General features: G+C 36.4%; 1 protein-coding gene and 1 long non-coding RNA gene across 10 annotated transcripts; both read right to left on the bottom strand.

Annotated features, from left to right (window-relative positions):
- LOC121366298 (neutral ceramidase A-like) lies at positions 1–15,027 on the bottom strand. Of its 9 annotated transcripts, XR_005957144.1 has the most exons (7): positions 14,764–15,027; positions 11,834–11,859; positions 10,074–10,194; positions 8,377–8,498; positions 4,891–4,998; positions 2,202–2,283; positions 1–29 (listed from the first exon to the last, which is right to left on the bottom strand). XR_005957144.1 is itself a non-coding variant. In XM_041490794.1 (5 exons), exons 1-5 carry the CDS (start codon positions 14,866–14,868, stop codon positions 2,134–2,136), a joined length of 525 nt encoding a protein of 174 aa, XP_041346728.1. In that variant the 5' UTR covers positions 14,869–15,027; the 3' UTR covers positions 1,868–2,133. The 9 variants fall into 9 exon arrangements, 7 of the variants coding, with proteins under 7 accessions (XP_041346728.1, XP_041346731.1, XP_041346730.1 ...); XR_005957145.1 differs by lacking the exon at positions 2,202–2,283 and having other exon boundaries at positions 12–29; XM_041490794.1 differs by lacking the exons at positions 1–29; positions 4,891–4,998 and having other exon boundaries at positions 1,868–2,285; positions 8,378–8,498.
- Positions 15,028–18,209: 3,182 nt separating this feature from the next.
- LOC121366299 lies at positions 18,210–23,148 on the bottom strand. The gene is made up of 4 exons (XR_005957146.1): positions 22,556–23,148; positions 20,787–20,840; positions 19,096–19,184; positions 18,210–18,505 (listed from the first exon to the last, which is right to left on the bottom strand). It is a non-coding gene; the product is annotated as an uncharacterized LOC121366299 (long non-coding RNA).
- Between the last annotated feature and the right edge of the window lie 114 nt (positions 23,149–23,262).

Genomic DNA, 23,262 nt, shown 5'->3' with positions numbered 1-23,262 from the left:
GTTCCAGAATATGTTTGTTGAAGTTTTACCTAGAGAACGGAAAACCAGTAGAGGTTAACACCACAAGTCCTGGTATTGGTGATAAATGTGAGCGTGTTGGCCAGTGTTTGAGATTAACAGTATCCTGATATCCCGGGGATAGCAGATTTTAATTTTGGATACCAGACTTCAAGAACCCAGTATCCCGCCAGGATACCATATAATGTTTTGTAAAAAAAAATATTTGTTGCACCAATAAAGTCGTCATTTACCGGCGAAGTTAACAGTAGTTTCAAGCTATGCCATAACAATATTTCCTCACTGAAATACACAGAAAAGGCAAGTAGCCATTATGTTTTCAACCAATACAGCCTTTTTCTATTTAATAAAATTAAAATTGGCTTGCTTCATATTTGAATATCAGGTTACCATATCCGAAAGTGGGATACTAAATTATCAAGTGGGATACCAGATTTTAAAATGTTGGTATCCAATTGGGATACTGCAAAAAAAAAAATCAATTTTGAACACTGGTAACTGCAAAAAACAGTACTCAAATTTTGTTTGGAGCTGGGGTAGTCATAGACACTACCAGTTATCTCTGAAATGTGCAACCTGACCCTCATTTTTTTTCTTTCTGATTCACTTCAAAGGAGGAAGGGTGGTAGCATTTATATCTGTGGCGTTTATGTCAACTGATAAGCTGCAGGTAGGAGTTTTAGCCACACGTTAATACTGTCGTCTATGGGATTTGATTTGGTAGTACACACCCTTTAATGGTGTACATCAGAGAACTTTTTTTTTTTTTTTTTTAAAGAACACCTCTACAGGACATGCATCAGTTGGACCGGCCTCGGTGGTGTCGTGGTTAGGCCATCAGTCTACAGGCTGGTAGGTACTGGGTTCGGATCCCAGTCGAGGCATGGGATTTTTAATCCAGATACCAACTCCAAACCCTGAGTGAGTGCTCCGCAAGGCTCAATGGATAGGTGTAAACCACTTGAACCGACCAGTGATCCATAACTGGTTCAACAAAGGCCATAGTTTGTGCTATCCTGCCTGTGGGAAGGGCAAATAAAAGATCCCCTGCTGCTAATCGGAAAGAGTAGTGGCGACAGCGGGTTTCCTATCAAAATCTGTGTGGTCCATAACCATATGTCTGACGCCATATAACCGTAAATAAAAATGTGTTGAGTGCATCGTTAAATAAAACATTTCTTTCTTTCTTTTCCATCAATTGACGATTGCTATTGAATTTCTAATATTTCATATTCTGACAGTCTTCCAAGGAAACCAATTGTCCCATTAGCAAAAAAGGGATTGTTTATCCTTTAGACTATGGATGCATTTTTAACAAAAACCACGTTGAGTGGGTACAAGTTTATAATTTTTACTCACATATATTCACTTAAATGTTTCATAAATACATGAAATAAAGTTCATATATGAATCGGTAAGTATTATTTTCGTGTCTTTTTTTGTAATTTTTATTATTTTAGATCGGCTAATAAAATTTGGCAAAAAATCGAAAAAGTTGCGTTTACTTACGGGCATTTGAATTTATGTCCATTATTCCCGATAACAGTGGTTTTCTGACCAATTGATTCATATTGCAATATTTGGTAATTTTCGTTGTTGGTAAAACAAATTTATTATCAAATTAGCTGTTACAATCAGCTATCGATCCCTGAAAATTACCGCGACGTGCCGCCATTGTTGTCAAGCAAAATACTTGCCGAAAACCAATGAATGAAAAAATGAATGTTTAATTATACCCCAGCATGAAAAAAATACACTCTACAGAGTATAGCACATGCCACAACCTTTGATATACCAAATGATACGCTATCGGATAGAGGTAAATTTACTTTAATTTTCTTACAAATAAGAAATAAGTTTCGTCCTACTCTTAAAAAACCCCAGGTGTTTAAGTATAATAAATGTATGTAGTTAATATGTACGTCTGTTTGATAAAAACAGGCCTTGTAAATTTGGCCCTTGGTTTTTAACATACCTTTGGTTACCAACACAAGGAGCAAAAATGGTGCAGTGAGACTGGTAAACAAATAAAACCGATTTATTCTTATAAGCAGTTGTTGGCCTGTTACAAACCCTATCATAATAAAATATTTTTTAAACACCAGATCACACAGATTACCCCAAAAATAATTCATTTGTAAATATTCTTAAAATGACTACAGACAAAATTAACAGACAGTTACCTTGTTTAAAATCAAACATGCCTGGACCATCAGTAGTGCCAGCTGCAAAACTGTACCCCATAGCGGGTTTACAAAGAGAAATCTATAAAACAAATTACCACAGATTTAGTATTCTAGCTTGTCATAATATAAGGTCAAACGATTCCCAGCCAAATATTTTATATCTTACAACTTCAGCAGCAGTATAAATTTGTTCTTCCTTTTTTACTGTTAAAATATTAAATAAAAAATGCAGTCCCTACTGAACAACAAATTAAAGTTACAGTTTGTTTTGTTTAACAACACCACTAGAGCACACTGATTAATCAATCATCAGCTATTGTATGTCAAACATTTGGTAATTTCGACACGTAGTCATCAGAGGAAACCTGCTACATTTTTTCTAATGCAGCAAGGGATATATGCACTTTCCCCACAAACAGGAAAACACATACTACAGCATTTCTCCAGTTGTGGTGTACTGGTTGGAATTTTAAAAAACCCCAATCAGCTGAACAGATCCACCAAGGTGATTCGATCCTGTGATGCATGCACCTCAAGCGAGCACTCAACTGACTAAGCTAAATCCTGCCCTGAACAACAAACTACTACAATCACAGATCAGGAAATAAAGCATTTACAAATGAAATGAGAAACGATGAAAGAAACAACAGACATCTCTAAAGCACATTGATTTATTAATCATCAGCTATTGGATGTCAAACATTTGGTAATTTTGAGTCTTAAAGAGGAAACCAGCTACATTTTTCCATTAGTAGCAAGGGATCTTTTATATGCACCATCCCACAGACAAAAAGCACAAACCATGGCCTTTGATATACAAGTCATGGTGCACTGGCTGAAGCGAGAAATAGCCCAATGTTCCCATCAACAGGGATTGATCTCAAGACTATTACAGTTTTGTCTAGAGCCTATAATTCATGAAGAGCAGGGGTTCAAAATTCACATTGCCAGATGCATGTGGCAAATAGAATTTTTGTTTGAGTTTTATTTTGACAATCCTTGATGTCAGACATCCATCATCTTTTTTTTGTTGTTTTTGTTGATGATGGATTGATGTTATGTAAATGCCATCTGTTAGAGCGTTTTGTAAACAAAAGCAAATTACAATTAAATTGTTTACTTTTAAACTTAATATTAAGGCGAGATGTGGTAAAATACTAGTATGTGGGTCAAATATACAACGTAATTGGCACTTAAAGAAAAGTGAATTTTAAAGAAGTTTGTTTTGTTTAATGACACCACCACTAGAGCACATTAATTTATTAATCATCTGCTATTGGATGTCAAACCTATGGTCATTTTGACACAGTCATAGAGAGGAAACCTGCTACATTTTTTCATTAGTAGCAAACAATCTTTTACATGTACCATCCCACAGATACGATAGCACATACCATGGCCTTTGATATACCAGTACTGATGCACTGGCTGGAATGAGAAAGGGCCCACAGATGCGGATCAATACTAAACCGACCGCGCATCAGGCATGCACTTTACCACTGGGCTTCGTCCCGCCAGTTGAATCACATTTAATCCCTTGAAGGGACTGGAAAAAACTAACATTTTCTATTTGACAGAATAGGCCTACATACCAGGGGTGGGGAAAAGCCCTTTTCTCCCGGTCTGGGACCGATTCTCGATCTCTGAGACCGAAATTATTTTTTAAAAACGTGTGTTTGCCGGTCCCACTTTTGTCATTCTTGTCGGTCCGAAGCACCTGTCCATTTCTATTATTGGAACAAATTCTTATCCGTCAAGTGGACAGGCCTGCCCAGACATCGGTATCTCATGCATGATTTAAAATAATAAATAAATAGTGGTCAATATGGCTAGTGGCAAGACGTCTGTGATTTTGAAGTCTGCCTAAGTATATATCGTCAGTCACTGAAGTCGGACCTACAGTAGTGTCAATCCACAACCACTAGGCTAGACATTAATTTTGTCAAAGTTGCCGAGCTGATCAAGAGATTAAACAGACGTTAACAATAACACCATTCTTGGTGAGAGAGCCATCAAGGTATTACACTCCAATTAAAACAAAGGAACCAGAGTTTGCAACTGGTTACAATCAACACCTGTCAACACCTACATGTATGTACGGAGCTTTGTCGGGTCGAGTGTCCCAGTCTGAAGCAAGAGACTTTTGTGCAATACAAACTGCTTGAAATAGCATAAAATATACTGAAATAATCTATAAATGTATTTATTGTTGACTGTTCAATGTAGTCTATCCAATAATTATAAAGGATTTTAAAATTAACAAAAGGTTTCCACTTTTTTGTTAACAAGTGGGAGTAAGCAGAACAGCTACATGTACTGGTTATCTCAAGAGCCAGTAGAGGTAAAATTTCGTCCAATCAGTGATGAGTTATTAATCTCTTTGTCTAAACATGTGCTAGCTCAGGTTGTCAAACGCTTCAACGGTGCGATCTTTTATTAATTTTCAGGACACAGTACTGAATATTCATACTTTTTATACATATATGGGATTTAAATTCATAGCTTTTATTCCTTTTTTATATTATTTATTCCATTATGTAAAATATATACAATTTGTGGGGTGGGTTTTTTTTCACTGATGTTTTTTTTTTATTCCTTTTTTTTTTTTTCCCCTCCCCCCTCCGTTAATGATGACATCAAGTGGGACCGATTGACAATTTTATTTTTCCCCACCCCTGCTACATACATTTCCAGTCGAGTTGAGTGAAGAGACTTTGACATTTGGCATGTCTACATAGCTGTGACGGAAATCTACTGGTCCTGAGATCGGTTTTGTGGCAGCATCATACAGGTACTAAAACAAAACATAGTAGTTTTGATCAAAATCAATAGAAAAAATTCACCAATTACATTAAAACAGTGCAAAGAGCTGTGAAAAAATAGAAATATCACAGTAACAATATAACAATTTACAATAAAATTCAACAACTCAAGTTTCAAAACCAGTTCAGAATTTAATTGAAACAATTACATTTCTTCTACCAAATATATATTTTTTCGTTTATTTCGGATTAATTTTTATTTTCTATTTTTTTTATTTAACGACGCACTCAACACATTTTAATTACGGTTATATGGCGTCGGACATATGGTTAAGGACCACACAGATATTGAGAGAGGAAACCCGCTGTGGCCACTTCATGGGCTACTCTTTTCGATTAGCAGAATAGCACATACCACGGCCTTTGATATATCAGTTGTGGTGCACTGTATGGAGCGAGAAATAGCCCAATGGGCCCACTGACAGGGATCGATCCCACACCAACTGCGCATCAAGCGAGCGCTTTACCAATGGTCTACGTCTCGCTCCTAAATATTTTGGATGATTGCATTCCACCAAAATGTGATGCATTGCCAGAGTGTATAAGCTAAGTTTACAAACCATATGTATGGCAAAGGTTAATATACCGGTTTACGCTCTTAACAAAAAAAATTAATTTTTTTAAAATCAACATTTTTGACATTTGTTTTAAAAAGAGTGAGAGGGTTGAAGTAAAGTATATACTTTGTATATTGTTGTTACATTGTTGTACTGGCCATTTCATTTAAAAAGTAAAACTTAAATGGTTACTAAAAAGGTTCATGATAAAAGGTTTGTTTTCTTTACACTATAGTACATTAAGGTTTATCATGTTCACCCATTATTACTCTTGTATATTTGTAATTTGTCAATACAGTTGGGTCTCCAATTAACTCTCATATTGTTGTTTCAGTATGTTGAACAGACATTGGATTACTTTAGCTTTCTGAAACTATTTCTCTCCGATGATTTTTGTACTTTCCCTCATGTACTTTCCAGGACATGCCACGTCTCAGTGAACCAAATGAAACAACCATCGGCCGACTAGACGCAAAGAATCCAGAACGGCGTTTAGAAGGGCATTCCATGTGTCCCCAAGCACCAACTGAGTATACTGTTCAAACAAGACCAGCAACACGGAGAATCTATCACCGTTGTGAAGAATCCGGTCGACCACGGTCATTTGATCGGGCTTAACCCTACATCCATTCTACAAACCTAGAATCTATCATTATCATCTATATGCCAGATATAATCTGGCAAAACCAGGTTTGCTGTTATATCCGACCAGACCGTACGGAACCGGTCTACAGTGACCTTGTAATAATGCGACACGTCCAGTTCCAGGTTCATCTCCTACCACAACACCGTGATCCCGTATGCATGCAGTGGTGCAAGATATGGTCCAGACAAGAAAAAACTGCGATGGACATACAGGTGTGGTGCCATACCATATGACCCCATATTTCTGGGCTTATAAAAAGACATTAGCTATGATGTACCTGCCCTAATAGATGTCGCGTGTATAGGCGTCGTGGTGAACGTTATGCGGCAAACTGCGTGCAGGAAGTGGACAGATTCGGCGGGGGTAGTGTCATGGTGTGGGCAGCCATCTCACACACTGGCAGAACTGACCTGGTCCTCGTGCAGGGCAATCCTGGGCATGCACAGTCAGTACAGTGACCAGATCCTTTAGTGTTACACATCGTTCATTACTCTGAGCAAATGCTGCAACAAAGTGTACCCTGAAATGACAAAGCCAGGCCTCACACAAACGTCTCACAACGGCTTTCCTACAGAACTGGATGTTAATCATCCTCCCTTGGAATATCAGTAGAAAACCGGATTTGAAAAAAATTGAGCTTTATTTATGGGACCACTAGGACACACTGATTTTTACAGCGATCACAGGCTATTGGACGTCAAACCGAGCTGGCAGCAGCCTGCACACCGTTTGGGCCACCATCCCCCTGTTGTCATAGGCTACTCTGGTTGCTTCAATGGGCAGGCGATGCCATTTGCGTTGTCAACAGCGGAGGCCACACCCGGTATTGACTCCAGGTGTGTCCTATCACTTGTGCTCACAATGGACTAGAGTGAATTGTGAACAATCCTGCAACATTTTAATTATCGGACTCACCATTCAATAATTAAATCAATTCTCCAAATGTTTTTGACAATGTGGTTTTGCGTTTCTTCTTTTGAAGAGTATATACCGGTTTTAGTAATGTGAACAAAAAAAATATATATTTTAAAAATCAACATTTTTGACATTACTTTTAAAAAAGTGTACCTGGTTGAAGTAAAGTATATACAGACCCAATTTTTGTTGCTCTACTACTAACGTACTGGCCATTTCATTTAAAAAGTAAAACTTAAATGGTTACTAAAAAAACATGATAAAAGGTTTGTTTTCTTTACACTATAGTACATTATATGGTTTATCATGTTAAAACCCCATTATTACTCTTGTATATTTGTAATTTGTCAATACAGTTGGGTCTCCAATTAACTCTCATATTGTTGTTTAGTAAGCTGCAGACATTGGATTACTTTAGCTTTCTGAAATGCTATTTCTCCCGAGTAGAGTTTTGTACTTTAAAAGTGAATGTCTCTTCCAACCGGTCCAAATGCAACACACAAATCATTCTGGAAAAAAAGATTTTTTTTTTTTTTTTTTATGGAAAAAATATTAAGATATTACTATATTGATACCATATATACTCACAAACAAGGGGAAATAACACATACTCTCTATGAACTGTAGTCTTAGAAGAGACATGGTGATGCGAGTGTTGGCTCATGCTTAAACTTAAACAGCAAGGTCTGTGACTGAAGCAGGGCTTGAACTTAATGAAACCACCGTTTATTTAACAACGAATAGACATGTTTACGGTTATATGGCGTCAGACATGGTTACGGACCACACAGATTCTACAAGATAGAAATCCCGATGTCACCACATAGGCTGTCATTTGGTCAGTGCTTAAGGGATCTTTTATTTGTCATTCTACAAACATAGCACAAATGGCAGAATCTATCACCTATCATCTATATGCAAGATATAATCTGGACAAAGATTTACTGTTATGTGCAGTAGACCGTGAAAAATAGGTCACAGTGACCTTGTAATAATATGCGACACCACCATCCCAAGTTATTCCTACATGTGAGGTTTGATGATCCTGTATGCATCTGTATGCAAGATATGGTCCAGACAAGAAAAAATTAAGACGGACATACGGACGATGCCATACCATATGACCCATCATAGATGGGCGTATAAAAAGACATTAGCTATTGGATGTCAAACTAAAGTACCTGCCCTAATACAATACGACACCTTATTTTCCCATACAGCATTTGTATTACCTTCCGTGGCACGTGCTGGTGAGGATATCGCAGGGCAGGCCACTGTCAGTACAGTGAGGTCCTTTAGTGTTAGGAGACACGTCCCCTTCATTACTCTGAGCAAATGCTGCTACAAATGTACCCTGAAATAACAAAGCAGAGTACAGTAAAACTCCTCTAAACCAGGTCCCTCAATACTGGATGTTTCTCATCGTCCCTTTGTGAATATCAGTAGAAAACAGAACCTTTAAAAAAAAGTTTGCTTTATTTAATGTCGCCACTAGAGCACACTGATTTTTAATCTTATCACTGGCTATTGGACGTCAAACATATGGTCATTCTGACACTGTTTTTTTTTTTAGGAAACCTGCTGTTGTCATATAGGCTACTCTTTTACGATAGGCAGCAAGGGATCGTTTATTTGCGCTTCCGACAGGCAGGATAGCACAAACCATGGTCTTTGTTGAACCAGTTATGGATCACTGGTTGGTGCAAGTGGTTTACACTTACCCATTGTGCCTTGCGGAACACTCGCTCAGATGCCCCTTAAAAGTGGACGTTTTACTTGGTCCCATGGATGTCTGATTTAGAGGCGTTTCACCAACATGTTTTTAGACTTATTACATGGTTTAGTAATGTGAATGAATAAAATATATATCTTAAAACATCATAAATGTGTAAGTTACTTGAGGAACTGTACCTGTTTAAAAACATTTCAGACCCAATTTTTGATGCTCTACTACTAACGTTCAAAGCTAAGATAGAAATAAATAATTTTAAATGCTCTACTACTAATGTTCAAAAACAGTATGTTTAGAATGGACATGAATAACATTGCCTAAAACCCAGTGTCCTTGGTGATGTGGAACATAACTTTGTGAATTCCAAGCAGTCCACAAAATTACCAAAGTGCTAAATAATTTACTGACTATACTGTTGGCTATCAAGCTGCAAGTTAGGAAAATGAAAGGGTTCTGAAATGCCAAGTCCTAGTAAAGTCACAATTTGTAAAAGTGAAAGACTAATCTAAACCTTGTAATGGAATGAGGAAAAATTATGGGAATGATCAATTTCTTCTATAAATGATTATGGAGGCACATTTAAGATATTACTATCTTGATACCATATACATTCACATGCCAAGGGGAGATAACAATTACTCTCCTTGAACTGTAGTCTTAGAAGAGTGATGGCGAGCGAGTGTTGGCTCCCCTTAAACAGCAAGGTCTGTGACTGAAGCAGGGCTCGAACTTAATGATGGCAATAACAGCAATTGCCGTCGTTGAGATATAAATTACCATAGGTAGAGAGCATCACCGACAGTACTTTTGTACCATCAGTAAAACTCCTCAACAATAGCAAAATGTATACACCTGATGTACATTATCTGCCAGTATTTAACATTTACACATTTGAAATATGTCTCCATAAGGCAAAATACCTTTCAGTCATGTTTATTTGCAGCAAAACTCACGTTTAAAAAATTGCCTAAGGCAGGCTCAAAATTGCCATTTGTGGGCCGATTGATTCACCCATGGCAATTCTTTCAAAAATTGCTGTGGGAGACAAATTGTTAAGTTCAAGCCAAGCTGAAGTGAAGTCTTTATAAAATGAATGAATCTATGTTTAACAACATACTAACACAAAAAATACATCGGCCATTTGGCGTCTTAATAAATGCACAACTTACACTGCTGTGGTTCTCCTACAGTACGTACCTGTCCAGGAAGACTGTCGGGATTCATGAGTTTCTCAAAGAGCTGGGACGCGTAACCCTTGTTGTCTCCACTGATCAGTCTGTTGGTGTTGTTCATACTCGTACAGTGCACAGCAAACCAGCTGGAGAGACAATGACAAGGAGACATGTCAGGTAAACAGGGGTTCAAAAATATTACTTGCCACAGGGCAAGTGTCAATCAGATATTCACTTGCCCCATATATTTTTCCACTTGCCCATACTTCTTAAGGTAACCAATTGTGTTACTCCTATTTAATTGAATACGGTGCTTAATAGTGTAATAATCTTGAAAGTAATTGGTTTAATTGCACAAATAAAGAATTTTGCCAATAGGTTACAACACTTACCTAGGAAGTACTAAATGCATATGTCTGCCCAGTAGTATCAACTATCTTCTCTAGTTGTTGATTTAAACTTTATTTTTTAAATAGTGTCCATTTGTTGATTTAAACTTTGTTATTTGTTTGGTAGTGTCCACTTGTTCATCTAAATATAATTATTGTGTTGATGTATGCCTTAGTGACCACTTGTATGGCCGTAGATGATGTGAGTTCCCTTTCCACTCGTGAGCCATTCTTTTATGGCTGGCATTGGTTCAAAAATGTTTAAGGATTTTGGCCCATGTGTCATTGTGTGTATATTATTTGACATTTTGTGCCCCAAAACACTTCTCTGGGGTGTTTTTACCCTGTTAATAGCTGAGAAAAGTCTCGCAAACAGTCGTGAGTGGGCTCAAAATAAACATGAGCTCTGTAACTTTTCAATATCTTTAAATAGTGCAGGCTTGGTAAACAACAGCCGGGGAGGGGGTGTACATTGATTGCAGCCTTGTATTTTTAACTTATTGAGCATAAATTATTTGTTAAAAACTATTAATAAAGCAGAAAAAAAAAAATATTCATGTATGCTTAAGAGGGCATCGCACCATCACGATTATGACGTAGGGCTAATCAGGGCTAGCCCTGGGTTGCTATTTTTATTCGCCAAAAAATTCACCAATCTTCAATTTCTTTCGCCAATCTAAATATATATTCGCCAGTAACATATTGGCATTTCAGTGAAAAGATTTTCTTTTTTTAATCTCCTCCTTTTGATAATATAGTATATGCTAAAATGCACTTATTATTTAGTTTACGTCTTGTAATCTAATAATGAAATGCTGCTGATGCCTAGGGCTGGCTGTAGCCCAGTCGTAAAGCGCTCATATGATGTGCAGTCGGTCTAGGGTCGATCCCCGTCGATGGGCTCATTGACGTCAGTGCACCACGAGTGGTATATTATATTACCTATTCAATCTTATTATAGTGATACAGACATTTTGAAACAGTGTGATAAATAAATTTTATATCATACATATGTGTGATCTGGACCTTTCAAAGGTATTTTGATCATAGATTTAACAAAGTGTTGTTATGAAGTTAAATTAAAAAACGTTTTTGTAAAACATAAAAGGAGGTATGTAATAAATACAGAACTTCACATACATTGTTTTCACTTCCTATTTATTGCACTAGTTTATTTTGCGAAAGTACATACCACTGGTCTAGTGGTATATATTCTTGTGCAAAATAAACTAGTGCAATAAATAGGAAGCGAAAGCAGTGTATGTGAAGTTCTTTATATTTATTACATATCCATTTAACTTCACTAGAGTAATAAAAAACAATTTTCATTGTGCAATAATACAAAAATCTTTTAAACTGTGTGATACAAATTTTTTCAGGCGTAGTATGTGCTCACCAGAATGATGTCATAGCCCTAGCCAGCTTTTCAGACAAAGTAAGTGGTATTTAATTAAAGTTTTCTTATTCATAATACAGAAAGGTGGTATGTAATAAATACAGAACCACATACCAGTTGTTTTGCCATGGTATTTATTGCACTCGTTTATACAGGTGATGCGCCAGTTCCGGATCACTTCACGATCACCTGTAGTTACCGATCAGTCTGTCGGTATATTCAATTTTTAGTCATTTCTATGTAAATTTCATTAAACAAATATTCTAACAAACAAATAATAAATTTTTCTTGAAATTGGACGTAAAATAACTAACAGTATATAGTCTTGGTTTTATTTTGGACGGTGATACATAGGGGCCTAACCACTATTAAAACTTTACACGAGCAGACGACATGAAAAAAAAGAAGACGTTTACAAAGAGAGGTGAAGTTTTTGATGTTTTTCTTTTTATATCCTTTGAAATTTTATAGTACGAGTTGGGGAAACATATATAGATTTTGCATGACAGGTTTTATGAAAAGTGATGCTGCAAACGACTTACTGTAACTCCTCAAAGGGGACACACTTGATACGCCAGTTGCGGATCACTCACAAAACGGAAGTATTTACGTTGTAACTGCCGCTAGATGGGGCGATGAACGCAGGGTTTATCTCAAGACTCAAAAACGTTGAACACGGTGGAATTATAATAATAATAATAATAATTATTATTATTATTATTATTATTATTATTATTATTATTTTCTTCTTAAACCTCTCTTGATTCGTCATTTTAACCACTAGTTCATAATAATTCGACTCTGTATGTCTCGGGGCCCCATGTCATAGTAGCCCTAGACTGTTCGTCCCATGGCCAGTCATCCTCTACAAAATATATTAATCGTTGTAGGTCCACCTATTTTTCTTGTATTATTTTTGTTTTCTACAGGTAATGACAATATGTATATAATGTAAAGACACGTATTTTATAAACTGAAACTACGATTTTAAGTGTTCGTCCACTTGTCTCTCACGTTATATTTGTAGGCCTACATGTAATTAGCCATTCGTACAAATACCAGCCGCAGTCAGTCACAAATATGGCTAATATAAATAAAATGTAGTTTTTTAAAAAATTCCATTTTCGTTTAATTCGGGCAAAAATCAGTCTGCCCTGCCCTCTACAAAAATAGGAGCCCGTATGACCTGTTAGATTGCCAGTCTAGAATCGCTAAAAGTGCTGCACACGTGTCTTGTATTTGCCCCATAAGACTATTCAGTAATATTGCCCGCCCTCTTCAGTGTGAGAGCCGTCCACCCCATTGATTGCTTGATTGATCGATTGAAAAAAAAGAGAGAAAAAAAAAGTTTAGTGTACAAAGAAAAGAATCGGCACAAGTTTGACATGAGGACCTTTCTAAAACCATGCCGCCGCCAGTGGTCTGTTTCGCATGTGCCATTGCACGTGCTTTTCGCATACTCGACTACTCGACTGCTCGACTTTGGGAGAGAGGGGGAAGGGGTCCTCTATTTGGTTTTGTCAACGAAGTGAAAATGTCTTATTCGGCTTAATTTTAATTCGCATTTAAACAGTCTGTACCACTATAGGGTGGATTATTTTTTTCAGTGGAATTTTTGTTTTACTCAATCGCATTCTGATGCAGGAGAGTCAGTCGGCCACTGATCTGTGTATTCACATGGTCAATCTGAGCTAGCCCTAGCCTTTAGACCATCGTTGCAAATAATTCTGTATTCAGAAGTAGATCCAGGAATTATTTTGCGGGGGGTGGGAGACTAACCAGAAACGGGCAATTGGAACACGTCAAAAATAATAATTAATAATTAATAATCCACTGTTTAGTGTGTGTCACTATATTAATATTTATCATTATTAACAAGGGGTCTAACCGTCCTGCTTCAAAATTATTTGCTTAATTTTAATATTTAAACAGGGGCGGATTAGATCCGGCTATAAAAAAAAACCCACCCCCACCACGTAGATAACCTGTAAAATTTATAATTTCAAATTATAAACATTTACATACCCCCCCCCCCCCCCCACACACACACATCTCTAAAGCATAATCCGCCCCTGTATTATGATAAATACTAAACAGTCACTAAGTTGATATTTTGCTGATATGTCATTTCTTTCTGTTTTCAAGCCTTTGTTCCTTTCACAAAGAAAATGTGACTTTTAAAAGTCATCAATATAATAATAATAATAATAATATTATTATTATTATTATTATTATTATTATTATTATTATTTATATATACGATAATAAATGAAAACAATTATTATTATTATTATTATTTATATATACGATAATAAATGAAAACAATTATTTATTATTAGTAATAATAATATTAATTATTATTATTATATACATGTACTAGAAAGCCAGAAATCAAATATAATTTAACTTGTTGAAAGTACACAACGAAAATAATAAGGATCGCGCACCTTTACTTTTGACACACGCCCCGTAAATCTAACTCGTGGGACGCCATCGTTGATTTTCAATCGATTTTAGAAATTGCTAATTAGGGGCGTAATCAGGGGGGTGGGAACCCTATGGAGTTGCAAATGATCATAAAATATGTCCGGCAGGATCCACGAACGTGCTGAAAGTGCTAACATGTTGGAAATAGTGTTTTTGAAGGCGTAAGCCTCTATTTTTCGAAAGTGATCCGGAACTGAACAAAGTGATCCACAACTGGCGTAAGTAGGCCTACGCCAGCTCGAACAACACTGTTTTTGGTGCCAAATGTTTACCTAAATTTACATTTTATATCACTGTTTATTTATATGGTTGATTATCTTTATTATCAAGAATTTCTTTTAAAGTCATACGCGCGCATGTGGACAGAATTCACTATTTTGTTTGAAGTGATCCGAAACTGGCGCTTCACCTGTATCCTTCAAAAGTTCAAGTGATGAACAAACATCAATTTTATGGATACTAGAATGAGTTTCTTGGAGTGCTATAATGTCATATTTCCTCAAATATGCTTGGATCTCAGGGTTTTCCAGTTTTTTTTGCAAGTCCATCAATATTCCAAGACAAAAATGACATTAATTCATGATACATATCTATGCTAGCTGGTTACAAATATAATATACAATGAAAGACATGCTATGGTGAAGGTCAGCGGATGTGACGTGAAACAAAAGAAACCATGACAACGAGACCGGAAGTGGGTATACTAGCCTATCACACACACACACACACACACACACACACACAAAACCCAGAAGTGATAATCTACATTAGGAATATACTATAAACATTGTGCGAAAGGTTGTTGCTATTGTCAACATCATTTACCAGCAGACGTCATGTTGGTTTCCAAAAACACCGAAACTAATCTCTTAAGTGCTACTTCCACGTAAATTACTACAAAGCTCTACGCAAAAAAATTTGTCTCTTCATATGACAATCAATGCCATATTTTGAAAGTTATGGTTTGTTTTGTTTGACTACACCCCTAGAGCAGATTGATAAATTAATCATTGGTTTTTGGGTACATGTTAAACATATGGTAGTTGTGCTATCTTCAGCTATATTTTTCATTAGTAATAAGGGAATTTTTTTTATGCATTTTCCCCACGGACAGGACAATACATGACATAGTCAGATACATGTATATATATACTAGTCATGGGTCATTAGTTGGGATAACAAAAATGTTAAGTTTTTTTTGTAAATGATACCACAAGAGCACACTAATTTATAAATCGGCGACTGGTTAGTTTGTTTTGTTTAACAACACCACTATAGCACATTGATTTATTAATCATCAGCTATTGGATGTCAAACATTTGATAATTCTGACATATAGTCTTAGAGAGGAAACCCGCTACATTTTTCTATTAGTAGCAAGGGATTTTTTCATATGCACCATCCCAAAGACAGGATAACACATACCACAGCCTTTGATATACCAGTCGTGGTGCACTAGCTGGAACAAGAAATAGCTCAAAGACTGATCAATGCTAGACAGACCACGCATCAGGTGACCACTTTACCACGTCCTTCTCCAAATATGGTCAAGAACTACACAGATAATGAATGGAAACCTCCTAGGGCGATCATTTTAAACAGCAGCAAGGGATCTTTTATATATATATATATACCATCTGACAAATAGGACAGTACATGTATATCACAGCCTTTATTGCACCAGGAGGCGGGATGTAGCTCAGTTGTAAAGCGTTTGCTTGATGTGTGATCTGCTTGGGATCGATCCCTGTCGGTGGTGGACTATTTCGCGTTCCAGTCAGTGCACCATGACTGGTATTTCAAAGGCTGTGGTATTTACTATCTTGTCTATGGGATGGTGCATATAAAAGATCCCTTCCTCTCTAAGACTGTCAAAATTACCAAATGTTTGACATCCAATAGCCAATGATTAATAAATCAATGTGCTCTAGTGGTGTCATTAAACAAAAGAAACAAAATTGTTGCACCAGTTGTGGAATACTGGATGAATTGCAAAATAGCTCAGTGGGCTCACTGATTGGGATCGATTGTGCATCAGATGAGAGCTTTATCACTGAGCTATGTCACCCTGCCACCTTTTGAATGTGAAGGAAAAGACATTTTTAAAGAACCCCAGGTCATTTTAAGGTTAAAGTTTGTTTTGTTCAACACCACTAGAGCACATTGAGTAATCATCAGCTATTGGATGTCAAACATTTGGTAATTTTTAACTTGTAGACAAAGGAAACATACTACATTTTTCCATTGGCAGCAAGGGATCTTTTATATTATGCACTTTCCAGAGGACATACTACAGACTGACATACCAGTCTTGGCGCACAGAAATGGTTTGATTCTATGGCAAGTCCTCTACCAAGTGAGCTAAATAAGGCCCATTTTAAACTCATGGCTGTTGTTTCCAAATGTGACTTGCAATATTCAGGAAAGTACAGAAAAGTTTAATGAGACCACAGTATATTTTAAACTATGCTAGTTTGTGACCATATAGTTATAAATATTTAAGCTGTTGTTCAAATCGACAAACGCAAATTAAATTGAATTTGGTGAATACATTTCATTATTTGTTAAATTACCAATTCAAAAATAGCACGCCCTTTGTAGATCAACTGTCATTCTGGCCCTTTGACGAAGTGAAACATGAATTTGGCAACTCATTCTGTGACCAAATTTGACAAACTGATAACAGTTATTTGTGTCCAGCTTAAACACTTGGTTATTTTGATATGGTCTAAATTGAGAAGAAACCCACTGCTACCACAAATGTTACTCCTACTGCAAAGTAGCTAAGAACGAACTTATGATCCACAAACCGATATGAAATATGGGATCACAAATGGTTACAGTAGATAGTGATTGCAACCAAAACCTTCAATCGATATAGAGGTGGGACATAGCCCAGTGGTAAAGCGCTTGTCTGATGCATGGTCAGTCTAGGATGGGCCCATTGGGCTATTTCTCGTTCCAGCCAGTTGTGACTGGTATATCAAAGTCCATGGCATGTGCTATCCTGTCTGTGGGATTGTGCATATAAAAGATCCCTTGCTACTAACAAAACATTTAGCGTGTTTCTTCTCCTAGGACTGTCAGAATTACCAAATGTTTGAGATCCAATAGTCAATGATCACTAAATCAAGGTGCTTTAGTGATGTCTTCCATCTATAGAAAGAAAGAAATATTTTATTTAACGATGCACTCAACGCATTTTATTTACGGTTACATGGCGTCAGACATATGGTTAAGGACCACACAGATACTGAAGGAGGAAACCCGCTATCGCCACTTCATGGGTTACTCTTTTCGATTAGCAGCAAGGGATCTTTTATATGCACCATCCCATAGACAGAATTGCACATACCACGGCCTTTGATGTACCAGTCGTGGTGCACTGGCTAGAACGACTCCTATAACATGTCCTATTACAAACATAAAAAATATGCTAAGCTGCTGCAGGAGCATTCCACAACAAGTTGAGCAAAAGTTCTTAACAAAAACAAAACAACTTTTTTTTCATATAAATGTATTTCAAAGAAGTAAATAATTAACAAAATATATTGTTATATTTACAAATGTAACAATCAGTATCAAAAATATAGTACAACAATAAATCACTCTAAGGTATAGAAATCAAAAAACCAAGTGTCCCTCCAATCACATGCACTTAGATGACCGTTAATATACCTGGGCTGGATATAGCTTGGTTTAGCGCTCGCCTTATTCTGGAACCATAAATATGCAATTGGTGACATTTCCCATTGACTAATTTATATTCACGTTTTACCTATTTACATTTTGAATCATTTTTTATTGGTCTATTAAGATTCAATATATATATATGTAAGTGTATGGTTTCAATTCATACTTTGTACCAAAAAATAAAAATAATAATGGGCAAGCAATACCTATAAAAAGGCCACCATTAATTTAATAACACAATTTAATAACAATTCAATATCCCTTAACCTGTGGAACTGCTTCAGGTTTAAGCTCGGCTTGCCAGCACATTAAAGGTACTGGATCTCCCTGAGAATGGCGTAATCGTTACAGACAAACTCTTGCCAAACAAACTCTTGCTGTAGCCAAAGTGTTTGATAACATAGGTCACATGGAGCCATGTAGGATGGGATATCCCACGTGATGGTTGCTGAACTCTCACCCAGTAGCATACTGGTTATTCGCCACTCGAACCTGCAAATATGAAATAAATGAAAGAAAGAAGTAAGTCAAATAGTACGAAAGTAAAATAAAGTTGTACAAAATTCAGATATTGTTTACCATCAAAGAACATTTCAAACCCATAAATGACTGAAAAGTGTCACAATACCAGTTATTCTTCAATTACAAATCAAATTCTTTTTTCCTCCTAAGAATTCCCACACAAACTATATAATAGCTTTATACAAACATAAATAGCAATCTGGTTAATGATCTAAATGTCTTTTTTAATGAAAATATTAATCAGTTTCACTAATGGCAAAGCTGTCCAACCTGATTAATTGCAAATCTCAAGCCTCATTGCACTTAATTTATACATTAAAATACACTAAAAACCACTACAAAACTGACTATCAAATTTTATTCGGAACATACTTTGCTGTTAATGTTGTACTCCCAGTTTTCTTACACTGACTGCTAACCTGGTCTGTACACAGTGGAGTTCAAAAGGATATTTAAAGCCACATTATTGTAGAAAATCTAGTTTACGTTAACCAGAGCAAGATTGTGAACAACTGGCTGATGAATATCCTTTATTATTTACAATAAACTGAAACACTCACTTTGTTTCCCAGTTAGCATCTGTAGCCATCACTTCCCATCTACCTTCATTTTTCAACATCTCCACAGTTAGAAATGTTTTACTAGTTTGCTAAAAGCAAAAGAAATGTACATTTTAAATCTACTATATGCAGAATTAATATATACCCCCATGCACTTCACACAATGATGTAGTTGGTGTATGTCTGTACGCCCCCTCCAAAAAAGTCATTCAGGCATAACTTCCAACATTACACAGTGCCCTTATCAAAGATTATACTGTATTGTCACTGTATTGTTGTGATTACATAAGTCTTTAAAAGAGAACTGATTGTTCATTTGGCACACCACACTTCAACCAACTTTTTTCTCTCTGATACTGTAGATCCTGAAATTAATGCGATCATAATATTAATGCGAAAAATGCGAGCTCGTGTTATTCGCATTAATAATATGACACATTTATTTCTATGTTTTGTCTATGTATCCCACGTTATTAAAACAAAACAAACAAAGATTAAAATTCTAACATATAACACAACTGGAAAACAATTCATTGTAGGCAAGTCTGACTAATTGTTGACTAGTCCAGCAAGCTATGTGTCACACTTTTAAAACAAAGATTAAAATTCTAATACATTTATAAAACAACTAGAGCACAATTCATTGTAGACAAGACATATTAACTGTACAATAATCTAACAAGATGCCAGCCATGCTTGATGATTGCAGGGTCTTTGGCCATCATCCTATCAAAAGCCGACACGATACATCGCGTGTGAATGGGTTTTAGCATGCTAATCCTGAGGTCGACCGTTTCTTTGACTTCACTGATCAAGTTCACTGTAAATTAGTTGGGTGAATTGTTCTTTTGTTACTACTTTGAAATATATCTACATTCTTAGGAAGATACAAGTGTAATGGTACATATATGCTAATGTTTAACCAGATTTATGTAACCATACCCGTTACGTAATTGAACGCTGCAAAATATGCTTGGAGTTGATCTCACCAAAAACACTAAGGACTAAACAGGTTAACTGATGTGTACACAGATATGTTAGTAAGTTGATCTCATTGAAAAGAAAGAAAGAAATGTTTTATTTAACGACGCACTCAACACATTTTATTTACGGTTATATGGCATCAGACATATGGTTAAGGACCACACAGATTTTGAGAGAAAACCCGCTGTCGCCACTTCATGGGCTACTCTTTCCGATTAGCAGCAAGGGATCTTTTATTTGCACTTCCCACAGACAGGATAGCACAAACCATGGCCTTTGTTGAACCAGTTATGGATCACTGGTCGGTGCAAGTGGTTTACACCTACCCATTGAGCCTTGCGGAGCACTCACTCAGGGTTTGGAGTCGGTATCTGGATTAAAAATCCCATGCCTCGACTGGGATCCGAACCCAGTATCTACCAGCCTGTTGACCGATGGCTTAACCATTACGCCACCGAGGCCGGTTTGATCTCATTGAAGACAACCGTAACTTGGAGTGAACCAAAAAGTACACGGAGGTGTGTTACTAGGAAAGTAATATTTCAAAGGGAGGCCACTCGCATTAATTTCATGTCGCATTTTAGTCTGCCCACCGTCACTCGCATTAATTTAGGGACGCATTAATTTCAAGATCTACAGTACCTTGAACATTTTATACTAAAATCAGTCTGAGACATTATCTGTACAAACAGAATGTTAAAACTTACCCCTATGCTATTCCGAGGGTTAGCACTGACAAATGTGACATTCACTGAAGAATTCTAAAAACAAAAAAACAAAATCACAAATAAAAAATAATTCAACTGCTGCCATTAAATATACTGTTTGCTATAAACTGACCATCCTAAAGTACCGTAATAGAATTTAACTTTTCAACCACAATTTGTGCATTTCATTTTTAAATAATGCAATCGGTATGTTCATGTTTAAAATGCTTACTTCAAAAATATCTCGAAAAAGAAAGAAAGAAAGAAATGTTTTATTTAACGACACACTCAACACATTTTATTTACGGTTATATGGCGTCAGACATATGGTTAAAGACCACACAGATTTTGAGAGGAAACCCGCTGTCGCCACTACATGGGCTACTCTTTCCAATTAGCAGCAAGGGATCTTTTATTTGCGCTTACCACAGGCAGGATAGCACAAACCATGGCCTTTGTTGAACCAGTTATGGATCACTGGTCGGTGCAAGTGGTTTACACCTACCCATTGAGCCTTGCGTAGCACTCACTCAGGGTTTGGAGTCGGTATCTGGATTAAAAATCCCGTGCTTCGACGGGGATCTGAACCCAGGACCTACCAGCCTGTAGACCGATGGCCTAACCATGACGCCACCGAGGCCAGTCAAAAATTTCTCGACTGTGGACCTTAAATATATTCTTTGCTAAAAATTGACCATCTTAAAACACAACAGAAATTGTGCATTTCATTTTTAGATATAGAGAATACTAAACACGTTTCCATGTGAGACCATTTATATTACGAGTGTTTTCACTCGTACATCACAAGCAAAAGCGAGTGATGTACGATTAAAAACACACGAGTTGTAATACAAAAGGTCTTACACAGGAACGAGTATAGTATTTTATTTATTTCACTGCACATCAATTAAAAAACAATTGCACAGAATGACTTCCAAAGTAACTAAACAAGACATGAAAATGCAGAGATTAAAGACCAGGAAAATGACATCCCTTACCAAATGAGTCAATTAACAAAATTATGTCATATTGTGGTCACTTCATTTTGCTATTTATCAATGAAACTTTGCATTCCTACGCCACACATCAATGAAGTTTACATACACAATATTAGAAACATATTCAAGGCTCAACAAAATTATTAAAATATATATTTTGTTAAATTATGTTGCTAATATTAATCATAAGAATTAACAGCAAGTATTCCCCCTCCCCCGATTTAAAAATTTAAATCAAAAGAACCATGTGCACACTATTTGCATGAAGATCTATGCGGAGTTGTACTAAATGACAGTCTATCACCTTGTCCAGGGCTTCTAGATTATGGTAGCCCCACTCCCATGGCTAGTGATATTCAATGTTGAGCTAGTAAATAACTACTATTGCCATGCCTGACGGCTAGTGAAATTTTTGGGTCAAATGTTGCAGTTAATTATTTTGTAAATATAAATATCCTGCCCCCACCTGAACCCCCAATGTTAGTGTTTTTAAGCTGTATCTCCCTTTTTAGGTGACATATCTGATTATTACTATTATTTAGTAAAATTTTATTAACTTAAAGAGAAGTAGGGCTAGTGAATTTTTAATCGTTGCTAGTAAATGTTTTAAATCACCGATCCCATGGCTAGTGAATTTTATAAAAATTCTAGAAGCCCTGCCTTATCAGAGGTCAGGACCTCTCAAAAGACGTATTTTCATATGTGAAGAGACGATAAATATCACATGGATATCTCTTCCACTGCAGTGTAATAAATGTCTAAAATGCTTACTTGAAAATATGTCTTCTGACAATCCACAAGGACATCTCAAAATGCTTGCCCAGTGGAGGCCTGTCAAATATGACAGGTGGAAGAAATGAAAGCTGTTTGCTCAGCAAGTTAGGTGGGTTGGGACCTGGTTCTGAAGGAACTCCCTGGGAAAGAAATAAAATTAAATACAATTTTCAGTTAGAATTAAAATGTCACTAATTTCAAGCTGTAGAAGTTGGAGATTCTGTCATTTGGAAAAGAGACCTCAAAGAACAATGAAGGAAGGAATAAATAAATTCTTAACGACACCTCGGCATGAAAAATGTATTGGTAAAGGAAAGTCTATCTTCAAGAGAAAAGAAAGCAATAAGCTGAAGAAATAAGATAATTTTAGGAAAGAAACTTAACCAATTTAAAAACAGAATTGGTAAGAGATTTAGTATAACAACTTCCAATGGCATAAAATATTACTTTTCAAAATGCCAACTCACCAGTTGGCTAATACACATTTATTAACATAAAAAGATTCTTTGCTTATAATTAGTTATAGTATATTGTAACAGTGACTACTAACACTAATTCATTAACATCTGTTCTAGTTAGATAGGAACCCTGGCAGAAGGAGAAAGGAAAATTTGCTTATTGTCACCTCAACACATTTTAAATTGATTATTTGGCGACTAAAGTTAGTTTGTTTTTGCTTAACGACCTTGATATGCCAGTCGTGG

Source organism: Gigantopelta aegis, unplaced genomic scaffold (assembly GCF_016097555.1).
Source record: "Gigantopelta aegis isolate Gae_Host unplaced genomic scaffold, Gae_host_genome ctg5262_pilon_pilon:::debris, whole genome shotgun sequence".
Taxonomy (NCBI): domain Eukaryota; kingdom Metazoa; phylum Mollusca; class Gastropoda; order Neomphalida; family Peltospiridae; genus Gigantopelta; species Gigantopelta aegis.
This window is presented reverse-complemented; position numbering and strand designations above follow the sequence as displayed.